At 34.0% G+C, this 21,593-nt stretch overlaps 1 protein-coding gene across 1 annotated transcript in view; it reads left to right on the top strand.

Moving 5' to 3' along the window:
• The window catches only part of LOC140750148 (neurotrimin), a 101,312-nt gene that overhangs the window by 49,584 nt on the left and 30,135 nt on the right, over positions 1-21,593 (top strand). Inside the window, exon 2 of the mRNA XM_073083537.1 lies at positions 19,272-19,369. Coding sequence (XP_072939638.1) covers positions 19,272-19,369 — 98 coding nt within the window. The remainder of the gene's footprint in view (positions 1-19,271; positions 19,370-21,593) is intronic.

Here is a 21,593-nt window from a genome sequence, read left to right as displayed (position 1 = left end):
TGCAAAGTTAGTAGTTATAACAGGTCGATTAATTAAAAGTGTACCAGGTAAATTAGGATAGCAGTATGTGTGCATAAAAGGGCAAACATATATGTAATGTTTGCCTTTTTGTAGCTTAACTTTCTGTTAGTGTTACAATAAATAAATAAAAGAAATAAGCTGCTGTATCTTACTTTTTTATCTTTACCTACCTCAATTTACTTACCTTTACCTATAAGGCAATAGATAACCACTGATCAAGTGTATTCTAGCAATTAAAACAACTTGGGAGAGAAAAATCTGATAACTAGCATTTTATCTTTTCGTTCCTCTATATGTTCTCCGAACTGTATATTATTTACATAAAACAAGTTTTAGAAACCATTCATAATATGTATTACTAAAACCCCAAGGGATCTTAAAATTTGCGTCCACTCGTCGGATACCTGAACATCTAAGCATTACTCATGTAAAGGTAAGTCATTACTCAGCCTCTGAACATGTATCACGGCAATTTGAGTTACGACTTACTGCAACGATAAAGCAAACTCATAAATTCGAGTACAACAACAAATATTTATGTGTTATCAGCACAACATCTTTATTATCTTTCAGTATTAGTGTATTTAATTATAATTATTCTTTTTATATGATAAAAGATGATAATATTAATAGTATATATTTAATTGACTACTCTATGGTTTCATGTATTACCGCGATTAGTAAATCCAAGATCACTAATCACGTAAACCCATTATTTCTATTTCTGCTTGAATAAAATGAAATAAATAAAAATAATATTAGTCAAGAGTAGCAACGATGCAAGCGCTTTCTTAACATTTTCTCACCAAAATCTTACGAAAGAGAATATTACCCTGGTTAAACTGAATATTACTTATTTTTCTAAAAATATTATTTATTTATTTATTTATTTATTATTTATGCACACACAATATAAGAAAAAAGACAAACACATAAAGAAATAATATGTATTAATTATTTTTTTCTTAATTATTACTCTAAAAATGAATTAACATCTAAAAAAAAATTATTTTATTGTATGTTACGGCACTATATACAAGTATTGTATGTTAAATTATCATACTTTTAATAATTCTAAGAAAATCTATATAAAGGGCTATTAACATTTATCAACTTAATCCCTTAGTGCTAAATGAGACAATAAACTTATAAATAAACCCACTGTTTAAACTAGTACGAAGGTAATCATTTCGCGGAAGGAGAGCATTTGTTACGGTCTATTTGAGCGACGACATTCTCTATGGACTCTAGCAGACACATAGAGCAGTGTACGTTATAAATCTTAAATATTACTTACTGGAGTATAACAATATTTAACAGTGTTTCAGGTAACCGTACGTTCTTTTAATAAATTGCTCCTCTAACCCAACAGTTAAATGTAAAAGTTGATAACGTTGTTCTCTAAGAAAAGACTTTCTTGGTTTGAAGGCGGTTATAACACATCTATTTTTTAATGCTATTCTGATTAAGATATTTTGAATTTGTCTTCTTACCGTAATTGAGTCACTGTTACTTATGTTATTATATTTCGTAGCTCTACGAGCTTTGTATAACCGTATGCACACTTACACGAAATAATAAAATTCAGTTCAAAAACTTTAACATACCATACAATTTCCAAGTTCTGATATAAGCCGCTAGGGGCGCTGATTTGAAATAGTATGGGCAAATACGTAAACAAATACCAAAACAGTCATATTTGTCGAAACGTAAAAACTCATGGTAAGGGTACTGATAGCCCTGTGTAATTATAATTCGCAAAGTACATAATAAAATTATATTAACATTGCGAAAAGACTTAAGAGAAATTTATTTTATTTATACGGTGAACATCATATTATGCAACTATGCAACTTTCAAGCGTTTAACTACGCGTTGTAGCATTGCGCTACGCCGTAGCAAGCGTAGCAACGTGTCGTAGCACTTGACATACTTTTTATTTTAACATCCATTATCTCACTTCTTCCAAGGTATTGTTTTATATTTTTATTTTATATTATATATTAATATTTCTTACATAGATAAAATAATCAATTAGTGAGCCAATAGATAATGTTTTAAATTATATCGGAATATCAGATGTCAGTTCACCTGTATGAAAAAAAAAATCAATAATGGGTTGAATCGATTCTTAATCGATCTTAAAAATTGTCTACCACATTGGCAAATAATTATTGGCAAACATCACATTCCTTTGACAACTTGATTGATATCTATGAGACATGTTACTCACGATGTTTTCCTTCAATGTAATTCTTTACGTGCCTAGCATTTGAACTCCAAAACCGCAGGATGAGACGTAACTTATACACATATTCATAGTCTCATTAGTGAATATAAATTCAACCGCATACCATTTCACAAGATCTATTTAATATATTAGTCTAATCTATTTAATAGATTAGTCGGTCTGCAATGGACAAGATGAAGAGAATATGGAGGAATCGCAACATAACTAAAGCTACAAAGTCTCGTTTAGTCCAAGCGCTAATATTCCCCATATTCCTCTACGCAGCAGAAACGTGGACCTTGCGAGAAACTGATAAGCGTCAAATAGACGCTTTTGAAATGTGGTGTTAGCGGAGCATGCTGGGAATATCCCGGAACTCCTTCCGCACCAACAAGTCTATTCTCGAGGAACTGAGTATCGACGAGCGCTTATCCAGTACCGTACAAGCTCGCATTCTTACTTTCTTTGGTCACGTTTCACGACGGGGTAGTGTGTCCATTGAAAGACTTGTAGTGCAAGGCAAAATCGAGGGTTACAAGACCTCGAGGCAGATCACCTATGCGATGGACTGACCAGATCAAGACCATGGTGAACGCCCCACTACATGAGTGCACCAGGAAGGCGGCGACAAGAAACGAGTGGCGGCGTCTTGTTAAGCGTGCCACGAAGACCAAATAATGACCACGGCCACTCTGACAAGAGTGTAACGCTTAAGAAGAAGAAGAATTTAATATATACCACAAAACATATATTACATACTAGCCTAATTGGCTATTTACTTTTGATGTTTTTATTTGACTTTACCTAAAAGTAAAGTATAAGGATCCGAAACGTTAGCTGAGTTTTAGATAGGTTTTATTCTGAAATTTAAAGATCCACAGCGTACTATGCAGAAAGCTATGTTTGGTATATCGTGTACAGAATTCGTAACGACGAGATCCGTAGTCAAATAAAAGTAACAGATTTAGTCTCAAAATTACTTTTGACTCTTAAATCCATTTTTTAAATACTGACGCAGCAAAGGTCTATACACTCCATCTGATGGTAAGTGGCTACTGATCCCCCCACGCCATAATATCTCCAATCAACTCCAGATAAAATTAGTACCGTACATGAGGTGGGTGACAGAATTTTTTCTATCCCTGAGGACTAAGTTCAAACGCCTCAGATTAGTATATTTCTGTTACCACACTTTCCAAACCAGAAACAGCAGCGTTAACACAAAAACCTTAAAACACAACACACATAAGGCAGAAATAGGTGTGGCAGAGATACATTCGGAGTCGAACTTATATGTACAACCTTAATTTCTATTTGAAATTGGTTATCAGAATAATCATAGAGATTATTCTTCATCGGTAATCTATTTCAAATAAACCCTGATGAGTATATTGTACAACAGTAGCACATACCATTCGAGCATATTAATAAAGTAGTTATGACACATTGTTACGCAATGCACGATGCAGCAGGAGTTGTATCGGTGAAGCATGTCCAATTCAACAGCTGACGAGTGGCCGCAACCATGACTAATGGTGTGACAAATTGATTGGCTTACATGCTGACATCATAATATTGTTGTTGTTGTATATGTGTACTGTAGACACTGTTGATGTTCGTGCAATAAAACTATAATGTTTTGCTCTGTAAAAGAGAATTATTTTATATAAACTAAAACAAAATCAAATCACATTAATTTCATAAACATAATATTATCGCCTAATTAACCTTTAAAGCTTTCTCGAACAAATTTTAAGTTATTTTACATCCATTTTTGTCACATTTATATTCTATACAAGTCTACATTTGTTTATAAAAATAAAAAAAAACAATATGGCCTACAATCTGGTCGTATAAACCTAAAACAAATCTACTTCATTTACATCTCCCCTCATATATATGTAATTGAACAATAAGTGTAGTATACTTCTTCCGACCCTTATTCTATCCAACGTTTTACCTAACGAAGATTTTAACAATTTAATCATAGTAAACTATGCCATGTTTCGATCTTTGTCGGGTAAAAGATAGATTGATTTCAACAACGGACGTCAATCAGTGCAAATTAGTATTATACTGCGTTAAGGTATCTATCTGGTAAGCATAGATTTCATCTACTGATATACTGCTACAACAGGTAATTTAATGTTCAGTTTTTGTCAGTTATTTCTGTGCTACGACGCCAGAGATCTGTGCCCAATAGTGGGTTATAAAAATTTTAGAACCGTTATTAATCCAGAAATTGACTACTTCTCTATAACCTGAACGAATCTTTTACTTTTAAATTTAGTATAACGAGGAATAACTTATTTATTTCCTAATAAATTCAAGAGTTTATTTATTCGACAAAATATACTTCTCCTGAATTTAATATAATTACCATAATAGAGTTTAGAGTAGACTTAATTAACTTTACATAATGGATAGCTCACTTTAATTTACTTTAATTACCTTACCTTAATAGAGTTTAGACTTCAGACAGATCTCAATTATTGTTCAGTAAGTGGTTCTAATACTTATCTTGTCGTTATAGCTAACTAAGTTCCAATTTATACCTTAATAAATAGGGAAATATTACTGATAATATTATAGGTAACACAATTTTTCTTACCTACTATAAATTGTTTCTTTATTTACGAAATTGTGGTAGCAATTGAGCATGTAGACTATGTGATTGCAAGTAATCATTCCTATTCATATGATTAAATATATAGTGCTTAATCCAGCCTGAAATTTACCACAAATTCGTTATTACTCCCGAGGAACACTTAAAATTTTGTCGTATAAGTGTAATTCTCTTGCCACACACATTAAACCAGAACAATCCAGCGATAGACACTTCCTCTATTATGCAGAGGTTGCCTTGAGACTAACTTTACCCAAAAAACAATGCTCTTCGAATCTAGTACAGAAATGGTTTCAAAATGCAGATGCGACCTACAGCATCCTGAATATGATTAGTAAACAAATTGATTGCCACTACATAAATCAATGTTCTTCAATTGTTGCAAAACCCTTACACGGGGCTCTTCAACTCAATCCTTAAACGTAACGAAATGCGACCGATCTCAGAGAAAATTCCAACACTAATAAGGTTGACGGCAGGTTTAAGTAAGTGGCTGTGGAAATGGCAAACGACCATGCAGTCCACATGACTGTAAGTGGATACTGCCGGTCATGGATATGTGTAATCAACCCCATATAAGAGTCTTACCAGAAGTGTGTCACAAATGCGTTGCTTCTCTTAAGATTAAGTTGGAACGCTTCGAATAAGTATGCTACAGCCCAACTACAACTTACAAACCGGTGCATAGTAGAACTGAACACTGCCGTTATATGTCGTACCATAAAGAGTTCTATTACTTTCAAACGTAACGTAACGTACGTTGCGACCGATGTCACATAGACTCAACACACACAACACTATTAAGGTTGACTGCAGTAAGTGGCAGTGAACACTTACCACCAGGTGAGTTGCCCGCTCGTTAGCTGCAACAATTTAGTACAAAAACCGTCAAAATAAATACATAATTGTCCACGTCCGCCCTAACACTCGACCAGGACAAGTGGCCGAGCAGAATGATGGATGCTCTCACCGCGGGAATTGATTGACTTCCGCGGCGGTCGGGATGATTTATGTACGGTCGCGGGATAAATGTAACAAAATAATTGGCTGACCCAAAAATCTTTGGCGTTTTTGTTTGTTTTAAACAGTTTATTTTGTGTGAATATCGATGAATAGACTGATCTATGATATTATTTTAGTTCTATATATTTCACATATGCACTCGTGTACGCACTGATTCATTGTCATTGTAAACAAATCGTTTATACAAGTAAATATCAAGATTTTTCAAGATACAACTAAAATTAATCAAAGTAAGTTAACATAAATAGAAGTCATATTATCTAATATTGATAGAAGCCTCTCGCTAAGGATAGGATAAGTAAATGTAGACAGCACGTTAAAACAGTATTAATAGACTAAACACTGTTTCTAAATTCTCATCTGTTTTTGCCTTGCAACGATGTATGTTACTCCATAAATGTATATAGTGAAAAAAATAAGACATAGAAAAGTAACCTTTATAAACAAACTTAAGTGAACCGCCGTGACTTAGATGATAAATTAAGGCTATGCATAGTAAGCCGCGCGTCTGAAAGACAAATGTTGCAGGCTGTCTAGTTTTTCCGAGGCTCCCCAGTTTTTCCCAAGCACACTAGTTTTCCCAAACTCCCCAGAAAAGAGACATGCTTAACCCGGTGATAAATGCATGGATGTGGGAACTTAATCCAATAGAATCCGGGATACTTTAAACTTTATTTATTACGGAAGTTTTCCATTTAGATTCAATGTTAGTTTACTCTTGTAGTTAATGAAAAATATCTATTAGTTTGTAGACGATATGACTTTTCATATTTAAGTACGTTGTACCATTGCTAATTACTGGTTAATTAATAAATATATAATTCAGCTGTAAATGTAAAATCACATTAATATCTTCTGAGTAATAAGTTTGATATTATATCCAGATTTTGGAGCCGATTTAATTTCAAAATAATTTGAAAAATAATTGGTAGCATATGTAATTTCGATGAGAGATTTACGATCTACTTTAATCATAGATAAGTACAGATATCTCACCGCCTTGTAATTGAAGGAAGCTATAAATTGCTTAAACGGCTGACAATTCTGTCAGCCATTGAATGGCTGTCATGGTGTAATTTACGCGGAGCAATGTCGACATGCGCAGTTTAGTGGTGCAAAAAAAACGAAATAGAAGAAAAAGTGCGGAGAAATATCGTTTCATTCGTAAATCATCTAAAAACTTCAATTTTTAATATTTTTCGGACACGAAAATAGATGACAGTGACCATTTTAATTATCAAAACTGGTTACATTTTCTTGTTAGGAGTGAGTAATCTTTACTAATCTTTAATATACAATGTATAAATGCATTACGCATAATCTTGGTTTTTAGGAATTTTATTTCATGGGATGTAGCTACTTTACTAGCATAAACAGTCTATTCTTATTTGCATTTAAATAGCTTTTTATAAAAATGCCAACGCATTTTAAGTACCCTCTCACTGTAACCTCTATTTTTTATCAGAATTGGAATCTTATTTCAAATATGTTTGAGGCGCAATCATCACCCCATTACCATCCTACTAAAAATACGTGTCTTATCTAAAAATGTAAAGGGTTCACTCCATAGTCCCATTTTCATTGGCGAATGTAAAAAAATATAACCAACTGCGGATTTATCGAGAATAAAGAATTCTTTAGAAAAAAAAAATGAAAACAATAACATTATTTCAGAAACGTAAACGTAAGTACACACAAGGATCCTTAAGAAAGCTACTGAATAATTCTGTGAAATTTCTCGGGAAATATTGTGATCTTAAAAGAGGTTTATAAACACGCTCGACGTAAAAAGCTCTCTAAACTGAATTTTCCTTTAATCAAACGTATTTAGTGTATAAGTAGGTATGTCTTAACGATATAAATTCTTGGAAACCTTCATTTAAAAAAAATCCTTACATTTAGCTTGTGAATGTAAGCTGTGTAATGTGTTACTCACATTACTAGGAAAAAAGGGTTCTCGTCTCAGTAGAAGTTTTTAATGCACAATATTATTTCTATTCATACGTGAACGGAAAATATTTAACGGATTTTTCTCACTTAAATAATGTACGACAATAACGACGATTGCATGTTTTGACTCATATACCTACTCTAAAATTATTTGCATAAGCCTAGGTGACCTGAACAATCTTTCGAGAAATATGTTTCCAAATCTCAAACTACACTTATTGTACATACACATAAATTAGTTTGGATTCGATCCATGTAAGGCCAGACTATTAATTTAAAAATAGGAAAGAAAGCCTATTGGTTCAAACGCGGCCTTTTAATCGAGGGGTTCAAATCCCCGGGGACACACGTCTGAATGTTCTAAGTTATGTGTAATGTGTATATTAGAAATTATATGGTATTTGGCAAAGGAAAACATCGAGAGGAAAACTTACACACCTAGGAGTTATTTAAATAATTCGCCAAGTACGAGTCGAACTCACACGTGGAGGCTTCCGTACCACCAAATGTACATTTTTTTACTTATTTTTATTCATTTTATTCTTCTCAAGAATACTTAGTTATATGACACAATAATAGATGGTGTTGGGGCGATGACGAATGATACGTAAACAACATGTAATAAAATTAAAATAACTGTATTGAAATATGTTTTATGGTTCTTATTTGTATTTAATATAATACCAGATATAGTAGTAGACGGATTGTAAAAATTTCAACCGAAATGCCAAAAAAATTCGATTTGTTTTATGGAGACCCCTTTTAATATTCAACTTTATTTTACTTTCAACTTTATTTGTTGTTATAGCGTCCACCGTAAAATCCATCCTCTGTAGTTGTGCATCCTCTGTAAAAAAAACATGCGTCTATCTATTACAGTTCTGGAGATATAGCCCTGTGACAGACGGACAGGCAGCGAAGTCTTAGTAATGGGGTTCCGTTTTTACCATTTGAGTACGGAACCCTAAAAACGTGCTCCAAGGTCCTTCTTGCATGCAGTCTATCAAATTTATAAACTTAGCCAGCGGCGAACTATGACCAAAATCCATTTCACTTTTAGATGACACCTGTGCCCAACAGTTGAACAGAAATGGGTAGACAAGAAAAGTCACACATATCAAATTCCCGTTTTAGTACAGAAAAACTCTTGAACGATCCCTGTACAATTCAAATATGTCGTTCGATACGAGTGCAGTCCCCAGATAATCGTATTGCCTCGTTTTTGGCGTAAAAACGGTTCTACGCCATTTGCCATCGCCACACCGGTGACAGAATTGTTAAACGGGAGACTTTTATTGCTAGAGATTTGACATTGTAAATGGTTGTGAAAACGTCAATATTCTGGTGTATTAAAGCTTTCAAAACGACACTGTTAATGACGTACAACGCGTACATACTGTGTGTAACGTTTACATATAATTAAAATATAAATTGTTAAGACATGCCTGATGGCGCCATCTATTGTCAAACATTAAAATTAAATAAATGATCGGATGCAGAGGGTACTGTGTAAAAAACACGACAGACTCGGTACCGTTTCTTTAAAAATATCAGTTGTTCGGTGTCATCTCGCGCGCGACTTCTAATTGCTAATTTGTGCCTTCTGCGACCTATTCTATTTTGCAAAAGTACTGTGTTTCCCTTCATTTCACTCTCAATCGCTAACAGACACCGATAATATACATTACTTCGACTTAATAATAGAAGTGTTGAGCGCTACTGTGTTCTAGCTGAAAGGGTACGGGAATCATACTTCCGAGGCTTTCTAACTTAGTCACTTGAGGTTCCAATGCAGGTGTGACCGATCTCATATTTGAATCTAAAGTTATTGATGGAATAATAGATGTCCATGGGAAGCAATAGCCACTTGTCATCGAGTAGACTGCAAGCTTGTTTGTTTCTTCCATATTATAAAAAAAAATATTAAAATGTAGACGAGATTGAAGATTAATATTTAAGCGCATTAAATTCACTAACAGATAAATTTAATTGGTAAATATAAAAACATGAAAATTTACGCAACAGATTCCTATAGAAAAAAATGTATCTCCTAATAAAAAAGTAAACGATAAAACATATTCCAGAAAAAATGTTTGCCGGTAAATAATTATAGATTTAAAAAGAAATTTATGGTAGAGCTAGAGTACGGTGTTAAACTGTACTGCAATAAACTTGACGAAATAGATAGATAGACGGTTTATTTAAAACAATAGCAACGTTACAACGTCTCGAAGATTTAATTCTACCAAATGGAGCACATCCCTTCCCGGTCCCCAGAGGTCCGAAAACCATCGTTTCGGTTTTTGCAAAGTGGCTCTATCGAAATACGATTTTTCACTACACCTTGTTTGGAGTAACTTATTTGAGCAATTCAAGTAACGTTTTCGGGCGGTTTAGAAAATTGTAAGCCTTTTTTGAACGGCATTTTGTAAAAGAAGCCGCGTGGTCAGTTTATTTTTTTTAGATTTAATGGAACTGCATGGTGAAGCATAAAGTAGGCTTTCAACAATTGCTTTACAATATTTTTTTAGAAATCTAATTAGCAAATGAGCATGAAATCCACAAAAGTCCTTTATTTTCTGCACATCCTTAAGGTTGACTGGAAAACATTAAGTCTTACTTACTTAACATTAAGTCCGCCTACTGTACCACTATTTTATTGGTCAATAAAGTGTAATAAAAAAGTGCCTGCCCCATAGATATTTTTAATGAACTCAAAATTGAGTGTTGCCTCAAGTCAGAATGCATAGTGCAACTACCTCTCCCTTACCAGTGTTATCTGGGTATTCGAAGAGCGTCTCCTACCTCTTAAAAGTGAAGCACAGCAACGCTACACTGCTGATATAAAGCACAAATAGGCATGACGTTATTGCAGCCCTGGTTGAATCACGAACGGTTTTACTATTCAATTTCATGTATAATGATATCGAACTCGTATAAAAAGATTATTGCATCCCCTTATCAGTAATTAAACCAAATATAGGTTAAAATTATAGAAGTAATATTTTACGTAATTATAACTGGCGCTCACAAAATTGGGAGCAAAAACTAGTATTATTATAAGCGCTGAAATCCGCCCAGCCTGTAAAATATCACGGGAAATATATTTTGCCTCGGTTGATGTATGGGCTCATTCGAAAAACTGATGTTTGGCAACCCTGCGTAATTATAGATGGGCACCTGTCAAGGGCTCGTACCCTAAGGAAAGGGCAAGGAAGGGTAAAAGGGTAAGATATCGGATGGGTTAATATTTCTCCGCCTTTTTATATCAGTTATGTCCCTTGATGTAATATATTTTCGACAGATTTTTAGTGAGTGTGGTGGTGGTGTTATTTGAAGTGTTACAAATTGATACATTACTACTCTATTTACTATTTTATATGGTTATAAATATGGTTATTATTTCATGGTTTTCTTGGACATAAGAAACCGAATCCACAAGTTCCATCCATATTTTTCGCTGTGACAGGGATTCCAATTCGAAGGATTGTGTCAGAATTGTGTGATGCCCATTGCGCCTTGTTAAGTAATAACAGTGAGTTCTTCCGACTGAGTACTCATGGCAGTCAATTCAATCAATCAATGAATATCAATTACAGCTGTTCATCATCCTTTATTTATTAGTGACAAGTGAAAATAGGCGATTTGTAATATTAAAAAAAAACAGCTGCTTCGTTTATAACTAGCATTATATCAAATCATCACACAAAATCATAAAAATATGAATGGTTACTATTCCACATACATTTTTTATTCCCAAAACTCGAGTCTAGAGTTATGAAGAGCTTTATTTTCATCCCCCTCGAGTGCAGCCTTCACCCGTGAGAGTAATAAGCAATTATTTTATCCCATTTTCTTTGACGGAAAACTAACAAACCTCAGTAATTATCATACAAAGCTGTTCTTCAACGACGAAACATTGAGTTGTATAACTCGGTAGATAAGGTGAATTTTAGCTTGTATTTTGGTATAAGCGTTGGAGTGGCTTGTGCATCTGCCGAGTGAAATGCGAAAAGTCTCTCGACTCGTCGAGTGGCGGTGAGACATCTTACGTTCTCGGTTCTATGTGGTTCTCGGTTACTCTCGGTGGCTCTCTGGCTCTCGGTAGCTCTCTAGTTGACCTAACGGTAGCTCGTTAGAGGTTAGAGGGCGGAACAAAGTGCTCGGTGGCTTCATTTCTGCGTTTCAGTGGTCTTATACGTATTGCGAGAGATACATTGAGTTACAATTGAATCCTTTGCGCAATATACATAATAATATAACTCGAGGGCTATGACTATTTTAAGATTTAAAAGAACAAGTAAAGCCTGTAAAAAGTATAATTATTTATCAAACTTTGTTATATTATACTATAAAGTTTAATAACCACATATCTTCGAAAAATCCTAAGATTTGAACCTCGAACCCGCAGATTGAGAAGCTAAACTACAAAGCACTGTAGAATCGCTACTATTACTCTCCACGGGACGTTATATAAAGTCAGTTGAAGTTATTTATACATCTTGCAAGCTCAGTTTCTTATTTTCTTCGTATCGGTACATGAAGATAAATTGCATCAATAAATGAACCTGCATCTCGATTTAAAAGTTAATCGCAATCGAACTATCTCCGATAACGAGGTGTCAGTTTCCAATCGAGACTCATCGGCTCGAAATCAACAACGTTAAATGAAACTATCAGATAACACGATACTTCTATCAAACGAAACGATAAAACGTGCTTCTCTCGGATCTCTCGAAATCCAACGATTATTCACCGAGAGTTCGTTTGTTAGCGCGAACGATCGTTTATTTCTCGACGTTTAAAAGTAATCGTTTATCCCGTTTAAACGAAACTTATTGCACCCGCGAGACCGGAATAATTAAATATTGGTTGCGGGTGAGATAGGTAAACAATTAGCTGTTTAATTACTTTATTAGAGTTATTTAATAATAAATTATAAGATCCAATTAATTATTATTGTTAATTGAACTGATATGAATAGATTTAATATTAAGGTAAATAGCGAATGCTTTTCAGAATTAAATATTGATTTAATTGTAAAATAGTGTGTCAATTAATCGAATTGTATAATTAACATAGATATTTATATACTCATTGGTACACCCTTGCTACGATGTACATCGACCGTGGAGGTACAATTACCACCACTCCTTGTTTTACCGTATATAATTTCTTATGTTTCGGGGTGGAGGGTTATGGATTCCGACTGACTTAAAATTAAATAGACCGACTATCTCAATCCTCAGGAGTAGCAAAGCTTCCCTAATTTCTTTCAAGTAGAAGTCAAGTAGAAATTGAGCTCTATAGAGTTAATGACAGATGTCTATGGAGTGGCTGAGTACCATCAAGTGGACACAATAATTATTTTTCTTCAACACTATATTTTATTTCGCTTTATCCTGTAAAGTTATACTAAAAAGTAAATCATAAAACGAATAGAGGCATAAATAACAAAGAAAGATAAAAAGTCGGGGAATTACAGTTGTCAGTTTTTAACGCGCTGGTATAATGTCTGACGTGAACTTGTTCTCGCCCCGGGAGCAACTGTCATTTCATAGCCGGGATATATTGCCGGCTCCCCTCAGGGGTTGATTTCTGAGAACGAGGAAGCTCTAGCAAGAGGGGTTGACACGTTTTATAATACTAACGGGTATACGAATATATAAAGTGCTAAATACTTTTAAAAATTTTATTTATACTTAAATGTAAATTGAAATATAGTCTAAGTCTTAAATAAGTTATCTAAGTTACATAGTAACTTTATTCAAGGGCTGCTATGTTACGGTTTAAAAAGAGTCGTAAAGTAATTACACGAAGTTTTTCAACTTCGTCCTCATGTAAAACATTAATCCTATTTGTTCATCCGAAGTCAAGTAGCTACTGCCGCCCAAAGACATCTGTAACGAACCCTAGATAAGATCAGAGACCTACCTGAGGTCATAGATGCGTTACCACTCCTGAGGACTAATCGTTGGATAAGTATTTCTCCCTTATTGTGGGTAGAATGGGATGTGGCGTTTGGGTTTCCAGAGACATTTACCACATTTCAACCTGATGTCTACGGGCGGTAGTGACCACTTTCTTTCATATGAATCATATATTCGCTTGCTACTCCAATTTCACTGGATTTTCTCATCTAATCGAACCTAACTATCTACTATTAATAGTTAAAGAAACCTATAAAATAGATTAAAGAAAATAATCCATTTTTAATCTGATTTCTGTAAGGATCTTAGTGCAATTCATTTTCGTAATTGAGTAAATTTAATATTTAAGTGCAAAAGTTTGAGACGTTTTTCGTCAGATCAACTTTAATACAACTGATTAATTTTGTTATGATATTGATATATTTTTAAAACCTGAGTGGAAAATGTGGTTGATGTTGATGTGGTTTATGTTTAACCTCAAATATGTTTAATTAAACAAATTTTAGCTGGAAATGTGTACGGAAAACCAAATTTTGCGTACAATATAGTCAATAGACATATGTAATTGTGGTTAAAAGCAACTTATTTAAATTTTAATATTCATAATGAAATCCATTAGTGAATTCATATATTTTTACTATTTTACCTGACTAAAGAGGGTAATGTCTTTCGAGCACTTGTATGTACTATTTCTTTGGTACACGTACTCTAACCTTTGTACCGATTTAATATAGTTGTGAGGATTCTGCGGTGACATTCATCTAAATTGTGGGAATTATACAGACTATATCACTTCTTATTTTTAAGGAGTCGATTTTTTATGTTACGGGTAATAGCTTATTTAATAAAGCTTCTACAGTCTACACTGACTGACAGACAAGACGTAGCATACCAACAGGTAGATATTTAAGCAAGTTATTTTGTAACTTTAATAGTACATACTAAAACGTCAGATATTTTTTTAAATTTCGACTTATTTTAGTAAGTTCTGTTTTTGAATTCTTGACAATTAAAAACATTTTTAGAGAAATTTTACGAATAAATAACTAATACTGCGTAATTTACGTAATAAATAAATAATTATTTCAAATATTTTAGGGACATTTTAACACGAAGACGTGGCAAAACTTTTTTACGCAATTATTTCAATTCTCAAAACTGGGTACATTTTCTTGTTAGGAGTGAGTAATCTTTACTAATCTATGGTCAGAGGCGCCGCACATTTGAACATGAAGGTAAAGTTTTTTAGGTTAAAGTGAACTAAGCAATGCCTCAATAGTATTACATACATATGCACCCTGAAAGGATAATAGGCATACTCTAGTGCCTTCGGGCACCTGAAATTCATGCAACGCACTACGTGCATTTTAATTAACATATATCGATTTTCATTATGTTCGAAACGTATTCACTATTGTTAGTGTCTGTTTTTTTGTGCAATCGAAACAGTGATGTATCGAAACTCAAATTCGTGTTGGTGTTTGATAGAACAGCACGACTGACGTCAAATTATTAAGAGTCATCAACTCCACGTATTAGTCGCTCCGGTGTGCGCTTAAACCCCTCTGAAAGTGTTATCTCACACGTTTTAACGTAAAGTGACAGCCCCAATTTACGTGCAGGTCTCACAGCACAAGAATAAACGAGGAATGACTAAATATTATTGAAAGACATATTATGAAGTAATTTTATTTTGAAAAACTGCACACAAAAGTTATGAAAGGCGTGGCTTGTGGAGATTTTAATCGATCTGTAAAACCTGTCCGCGCTCAGCAGTGAGATGATTGACCGCTGCTGATATATGACGCGCTTTCGTGGTTTATAAACTATAGTAAGCTGTGTGTCTTGATTGTTATTATTGGATAGCAGGTGTTAAATACTTTGTCAGAGCTTTGTTTGAATCTGCCAAAAAAAGTTTAAAAGCTGTTCGGTACTTTAATTATTCCTATAACTAATATGTTTACATTTTAAGTTGTTTTTCAAGATATATAAAATATACAGCTGAGATAGTCCCGTTCAAAACGGAACGTGTGGTCACGTTACTCTATGCAAACAATCTGGCATAGCGAAGATAGCATGAGTGTAAAACGAAAATGAGCTAAACTTCATTTTTATCTACATAGGTAAACTCATGTTATGACTTTATCGCCAAAGTGTTACTCGCTCGCAATAGAACCAGTCCTGATGTCGTTAAATTATGACACGACTAGACGCGAGTGTGGCAAGTGGAATGGGGGTTCCATAATTAATACGGCGCCGGAAGTTAACTTCAAAATTCTGTGTTCCAACCTCCTGTTAAAATCCCTTATGATTCAACTTTTTATGTATCGTAATCGTGAGGTTTAATTGTTCTTTTTATTTTTTTGTGACTTTTACAACTTTTACAGCCTCACGCAACCTGTAAGATTTGGTTAGTTATATTGATAGTGTGGTGGTGAATAAAAAAGCATAATAAAATGTGATATATTTTTCTTACTGTCAATGCTTAATGGAGGGATTCTTATTTTAAGTGAGTTTACTGGGATAGTAGTTTGGTAGTTTGGTTAGGTTATGTCGAAAATAACAAAATTTTAAAGGAGTTGCCGCTTTAACATCGATCAATAATTTATTGTTTCAAGTGATACAAACAAGGATACCTAATTGGCTACTTAGATTTTATTTTTTTAATTAAAAACAAACATACATCGAACTGAGAAACAATAATTTGCTCATACCGGGAATCGAACCTTACACCTTCTATTGCGTTTCACTTGCAACCAGCACTTTTAAAACGGGCACACACCTTTAAGCCATTTAATCAAGACGCAAAATAAGCCATGTATATTAAAACACGCAATCATCTAATAAAGTGTATTAAAATAACATAGTACGGTTATATAATACACGATAACATTTTGTAAGATATTATATTACGTGAAACCTTTTACGAAGTAATTTAGGGTAAGTAGGCAACGGAGAGGCAATTGAAAGAAAGTTGAGTGTGGAAATTAATTTGGTGTTCATTATAACAAGAGGATAAGACGAGAACAATGCTTAGTAAAAAATACGGTGTATATAAATATTTCTAAGAAAAATGTTATATATTATTTTCGGTTACTTGATTTAGTTTGAGGATATAAGTAGTGTATAATGAAAATATTTTTCTGAATGATATAGTAATTGCGAATTATTAATTTATCTTTTGTTAAAATGAAATTGGTATAGTCTAGTGGCTCAAAGCTTGCTGCGGGTCTGGAGTTCGATTCTCAGATATCTCTAATTTAAATGTATAATTAATTAGTATGATAACGGTGATATATCGTGAAGAGCTCTACATACCTGAAGATTCTTTAAAACAATGTTACTAATGTGAATATCAATTTACATCAAGCATGTTAGATGCTATGGTCTAAACCTTTCGCCCTGTAAGTCTCAAAAGTCTACTTCCTCAAAAGAAGGTAGTAATACTCGTACGTTAATTGAAAATATTAGACTATCTATTGTCTTAATGTATCAATTCCAAAAAGAAAATAATAATAAAGAATGCTATTTACGATTGTTGCTTCGAGCCTTTCCCATCACTTAACGCATTTACATCCCTAAACGGCGCTTATAAGCCGCGTGGCGCAAAGCAGTCTCTCATGTACCCCCAGGGGAGATACACTCGTACGTGCCACAAAACCTCCGGATAACGCACTTGTCGGAAGTTGAGAAACTAATAATTCCCGCAACTGAAAGTCGTAACAGATAATTATTCCATTTTTTATGTTACAATTCACTTAAAATTTTACCGTATTCACCAGATCTTTCATAAGCTTTTAATTTAAAATGAATCATATTTTTATTGGTTTTCAAATTCTTGAGAGTAATAATCGAGTGAAGACCTTGATATATTAATACTACAACCCTGAGATATTGATATTACGAGTTTCAATATATTTAGTGGAATTTATTTCCTGTACGTTTGAAAATAAATAATAATTTTGGCTAAACCTTTGTTGCCATTTTAATATAAAATTAAACAGAGACAGTACACAAACATTCAATATTTTAAATAATTTTCTATTCTTATTGGAATTTTGAAAATTCCGTGGTCTACTAGGCATCGTTTATAAGCCACGCGGCGCAGTCCCCAACGCGCCGAGACGGATGTTCGACAATATCTCCGAGTAACACGCTTGCCGGAAGTGGAGAAATGACATTTGTTTCCTACACGCTGGAGGAAAAAAGGAGATTAATGTTTATTGTTACTTTTTCTTGGGTATTTAGAAAAGTTTCGTCGACGTTAACCTTGAGTTTTATTAAAAACATATTTCTAATAGGACAAAAGGACTTTTAACTTAAAAGTCAACTTTTGCACGTTTCCTCACTCTTGGACTTCCGTGAATTAATTTACCTATTTATGTTATTCAGTCACCAATACCAAGCCAAGCATGGAGATTAACGCTAATTGTTTCGATTTTGAAGAGACTTGTGTACAATACTTAATTTTTTGAGCTGATTGGTAGATACTCTTACGAACAGATGAATATAATTATGTATATGGATTAAAAGATTTACGTGTACACTTTAACATCGATAACCTCGAAATTCGATTTGAAAAAGAATAAATTAAAGGATGAAGTCATTATAATTTAGAAGTAAACTAGCTGACCCGGCAAACGTTGTGTCGTTATATAGGGTTAAGGGTGAACAATCCTTTCACTTAGGGGTATGAAAAATAGTAGCCGATTCTCAGACCTATTGAATATGCATATAAAATTTGATGAAAATCGGTAAAGCCGTTTCGGAGGAGTACGGTAACTAACATTATGACACGAGAATTTTATATATAAGATGTATATGTCAGCAATATAAAGAACATGGAAAACGAGTAAATATATATATACAATTCATATATCTTCTAAGGCATGTTCATATGCCACGCGGCGCTGGCATCCTTCACTGTCCCGGAAGGAATGCCCGACAATAGCCACGTTTTACTTAACGATAAAATATGCCACAGAGAATCCTTTTTCTCTTGTTTCTTGACACTTGCGATACCTTCCATATGACGTAAGTAAATCTTTTGGAAAAACCCTTAAACTGCAAATATCGGGTATTCAACTAGAATGCCAAATTGAGCGTTTTGAACACCTATGTCCGAAAATATACATATCGGACAAGAATATTTATTTTCTTCATTTATTTTGTGACAAATTACAATGTACTCAATGGGACTTTTCTTGCGTTAATTAGAGAATCGATTTTTATTTTATTTAATTACGATTAAAATGGATATATATACAAATATTGTACATTTTATGTTTTTAAATCATGGTATAGTGTAATACGTAATTGATATGTAGCTGATATTTAACAGAATTCACAACTCTACCATTACAGTATGATGTAACAAAATACATAAAAGTAACTTCATAAGTTACGTAACACGTTCGAAGTTAGCCATCAGAGGTTGCCACCTGATTGGTATGTACTTACTAGTATTTTAATGAAGATATTCTTGTTTCAGATCTCCCACGGTTCGTAGGCCCCGGGACGAACGTGACGGTGGCGGTCGGTCGCGACGCCGCCATCACCTGCAGGGTTGATAACTTGCAAACGTTTAAGGTATCGTTTTACTGGGCCATTTCTCATATAAAAAAAAAACATAAAAAAACGCTTTCTACAATCACATTCCTACACTAGAATTCCCTGTGTCGTGGGAACCATGGACACAAACACTCAGATCTAAATATATAATTTAGATATTAATCTGGCTGGGGCAATCGAACCTGGAACCCTCTCTCTGCGCGTGAGACCGGTATGGTGACCGCTCCGCCACGCGAGTCATCAAATAAAACTTACTTCATCAACTTGGTACTATCTTTGTGAGAAATCTCGGAATGTGAAGGAATTAGGTCATATTTCAACATGCTGCCTAAGTGCAGGTTGGTACATTTCAAACAACTGTAAAAACATTTCATTCGTAACGATGGGATGATAATGGATAATTTGAGATATGTAATAAAATGTGTTATTTCACTAATAAACTTAATATAGAGACATACAAAATAGCAGGAGATACAAAAGTCACAAACATTTTTTTACTAAGAAATCTGGGCTGTAAAATCCTCATACAATACAACGTGATCAGAGGAAAATTGACAAAAACTCACCGCCATTAATCATTTACAGCGGCTTCGTACTCGTACACTTGAGAGTTGTTATAAATTATCCGGAAGTTGATCATTGTTCTGAATTTTATTCAGTTCGTGTAAAGTCTCGGTGACAGTGTTTATTCACCTAATAGAGGACTGAATAAAACATGATTAAGGAAACTTGGAAGAAACAACCCAATTCTCTTTGTTCTTTAATATCGGAAAAAAAAAATACCATTTTTTACAAAACCACTACTCCTTCGTTATTTTTTATAATATGGGAATAGCAGACGAGCATGAAGTCCACCTGGTGGTAAGTGGCTACTGCCGCCCTTAGACATCTGTAAACTACCCCAGGTAGGATTAAATATTCCTACCTGGAGTCGGCCACAGATGCGCCGTCCCTGAGGACGAAGCTGTAACGCCTGGGAAAATTCTCCTTTACCATACCCTTTTAACCAGAAAACAGCAGCGCTCAACACTGTTGTTATGAGGCAGAAATCGGTGTGGCGGTGGTGCTGCCTGAGTCGAACCATAAAGGGTTCTACCACCTTCAAATATCATACTTTAGATATACCATTGAGAGAAAACTCTCAAAAAAACGTATAAGAAGCGGCCATCAGTATACCTCCAGTAATTGAGCTACTGTGAATAAAATAAGAAATGTTATTGTGTAAGGGTATGTTTCTAAGAGAAGCTTCACAAAGTTACATATTTATGGTAGAATCGGGACTAGTAATTGAAATAACATAGGCCTCCTATGTTATTTCAATTACTAGTCTCCTATATGGCCTCCTCCTAATATGGCCTCCCAGGGGCTACTATTTCTGTTACACTGTAAGTTTTTTTTTACTTACGAGTACATCCAAAGAAGAAAAATCAGGTTTTTATAAGAAAGTTTATAAATGTTTGTGTTCTTTATAACTTAAACAGTTGGATTGAAATATTATGATTATGTCGCTAGACTTGTATTTGTCTATAAAATCTTATAAGGTATGTTTCATAACTCAACCGTAAGTAATGTAATCCGGATTACCTGCAGTTCATGTTTTAAGCAATAGGATTTTGCATCTTCTAATCTTATTAACTTAAAATGTAAATAAAATATGAGACAAGGCTAAGAAATGGCAGCGTTCCTTAAATATTCAAACTAAATGCAAATTTAATGTAAATATGTATGACATTCATACTAAAAAAACACTTTGAAATTTCAATATTCTTTCTTATGATGAGTATAAAATATTTTCACGATCAACTGTTTCAAATTACATTAAATTTGGTAACAAATTAATTGTGGAAAGTTTTTAACAGAAGTTTCCTAATTGCATTACAAAAACAGTCAACATAAGACTAAACTTGTTTTTGTGGCCAACATCCGATCTCATTTACTTCACGTAATGAGGTCCTAAATAAAATTCTAGGTACATTAAGAAGAGGTCTGGATCCTAATCAATGTGTAATGTACAGCGTAGAGCTAATGTATAGTAGAGTATCGTCCCCGAAGGCTGAATACGCAATCTGCTGGCGCTACGTGACCTCAGTTATTACGTTGCCCACCTAATGATGATCCGGTTTGGACAACGCGCTTGGAATCTAAAATTCAATCTATTTTCTGATAACAAAAGGCAATATTGGTAACGGGATATTTTCCTAAGGTATTCTGACTTCTAGCTAAATATTTGTGGGCGTACTTT

Source organism: Epargyreus clarus, unplaced genomic scaffold, assembly GCF_041222505.1.
Source record: "Epargyreus clarus isolate Ecla_fem2 unplaced genomic scaffold, WU_Ecla_fem_2.2 ptg000019l, whole genome shotgun sequence".
In the NCBI taxonomy this organism is placed as follows: domain Eukaryota; kingdom Metazoa; phylum Arthropoda; class Insecta; order Lepidoptera; family Hesperiidae; genus Epargyreus; species Epargyreus clarus.
This window is presented reverse-complemented; position numbering and strand designations above follow the sequence as displayed.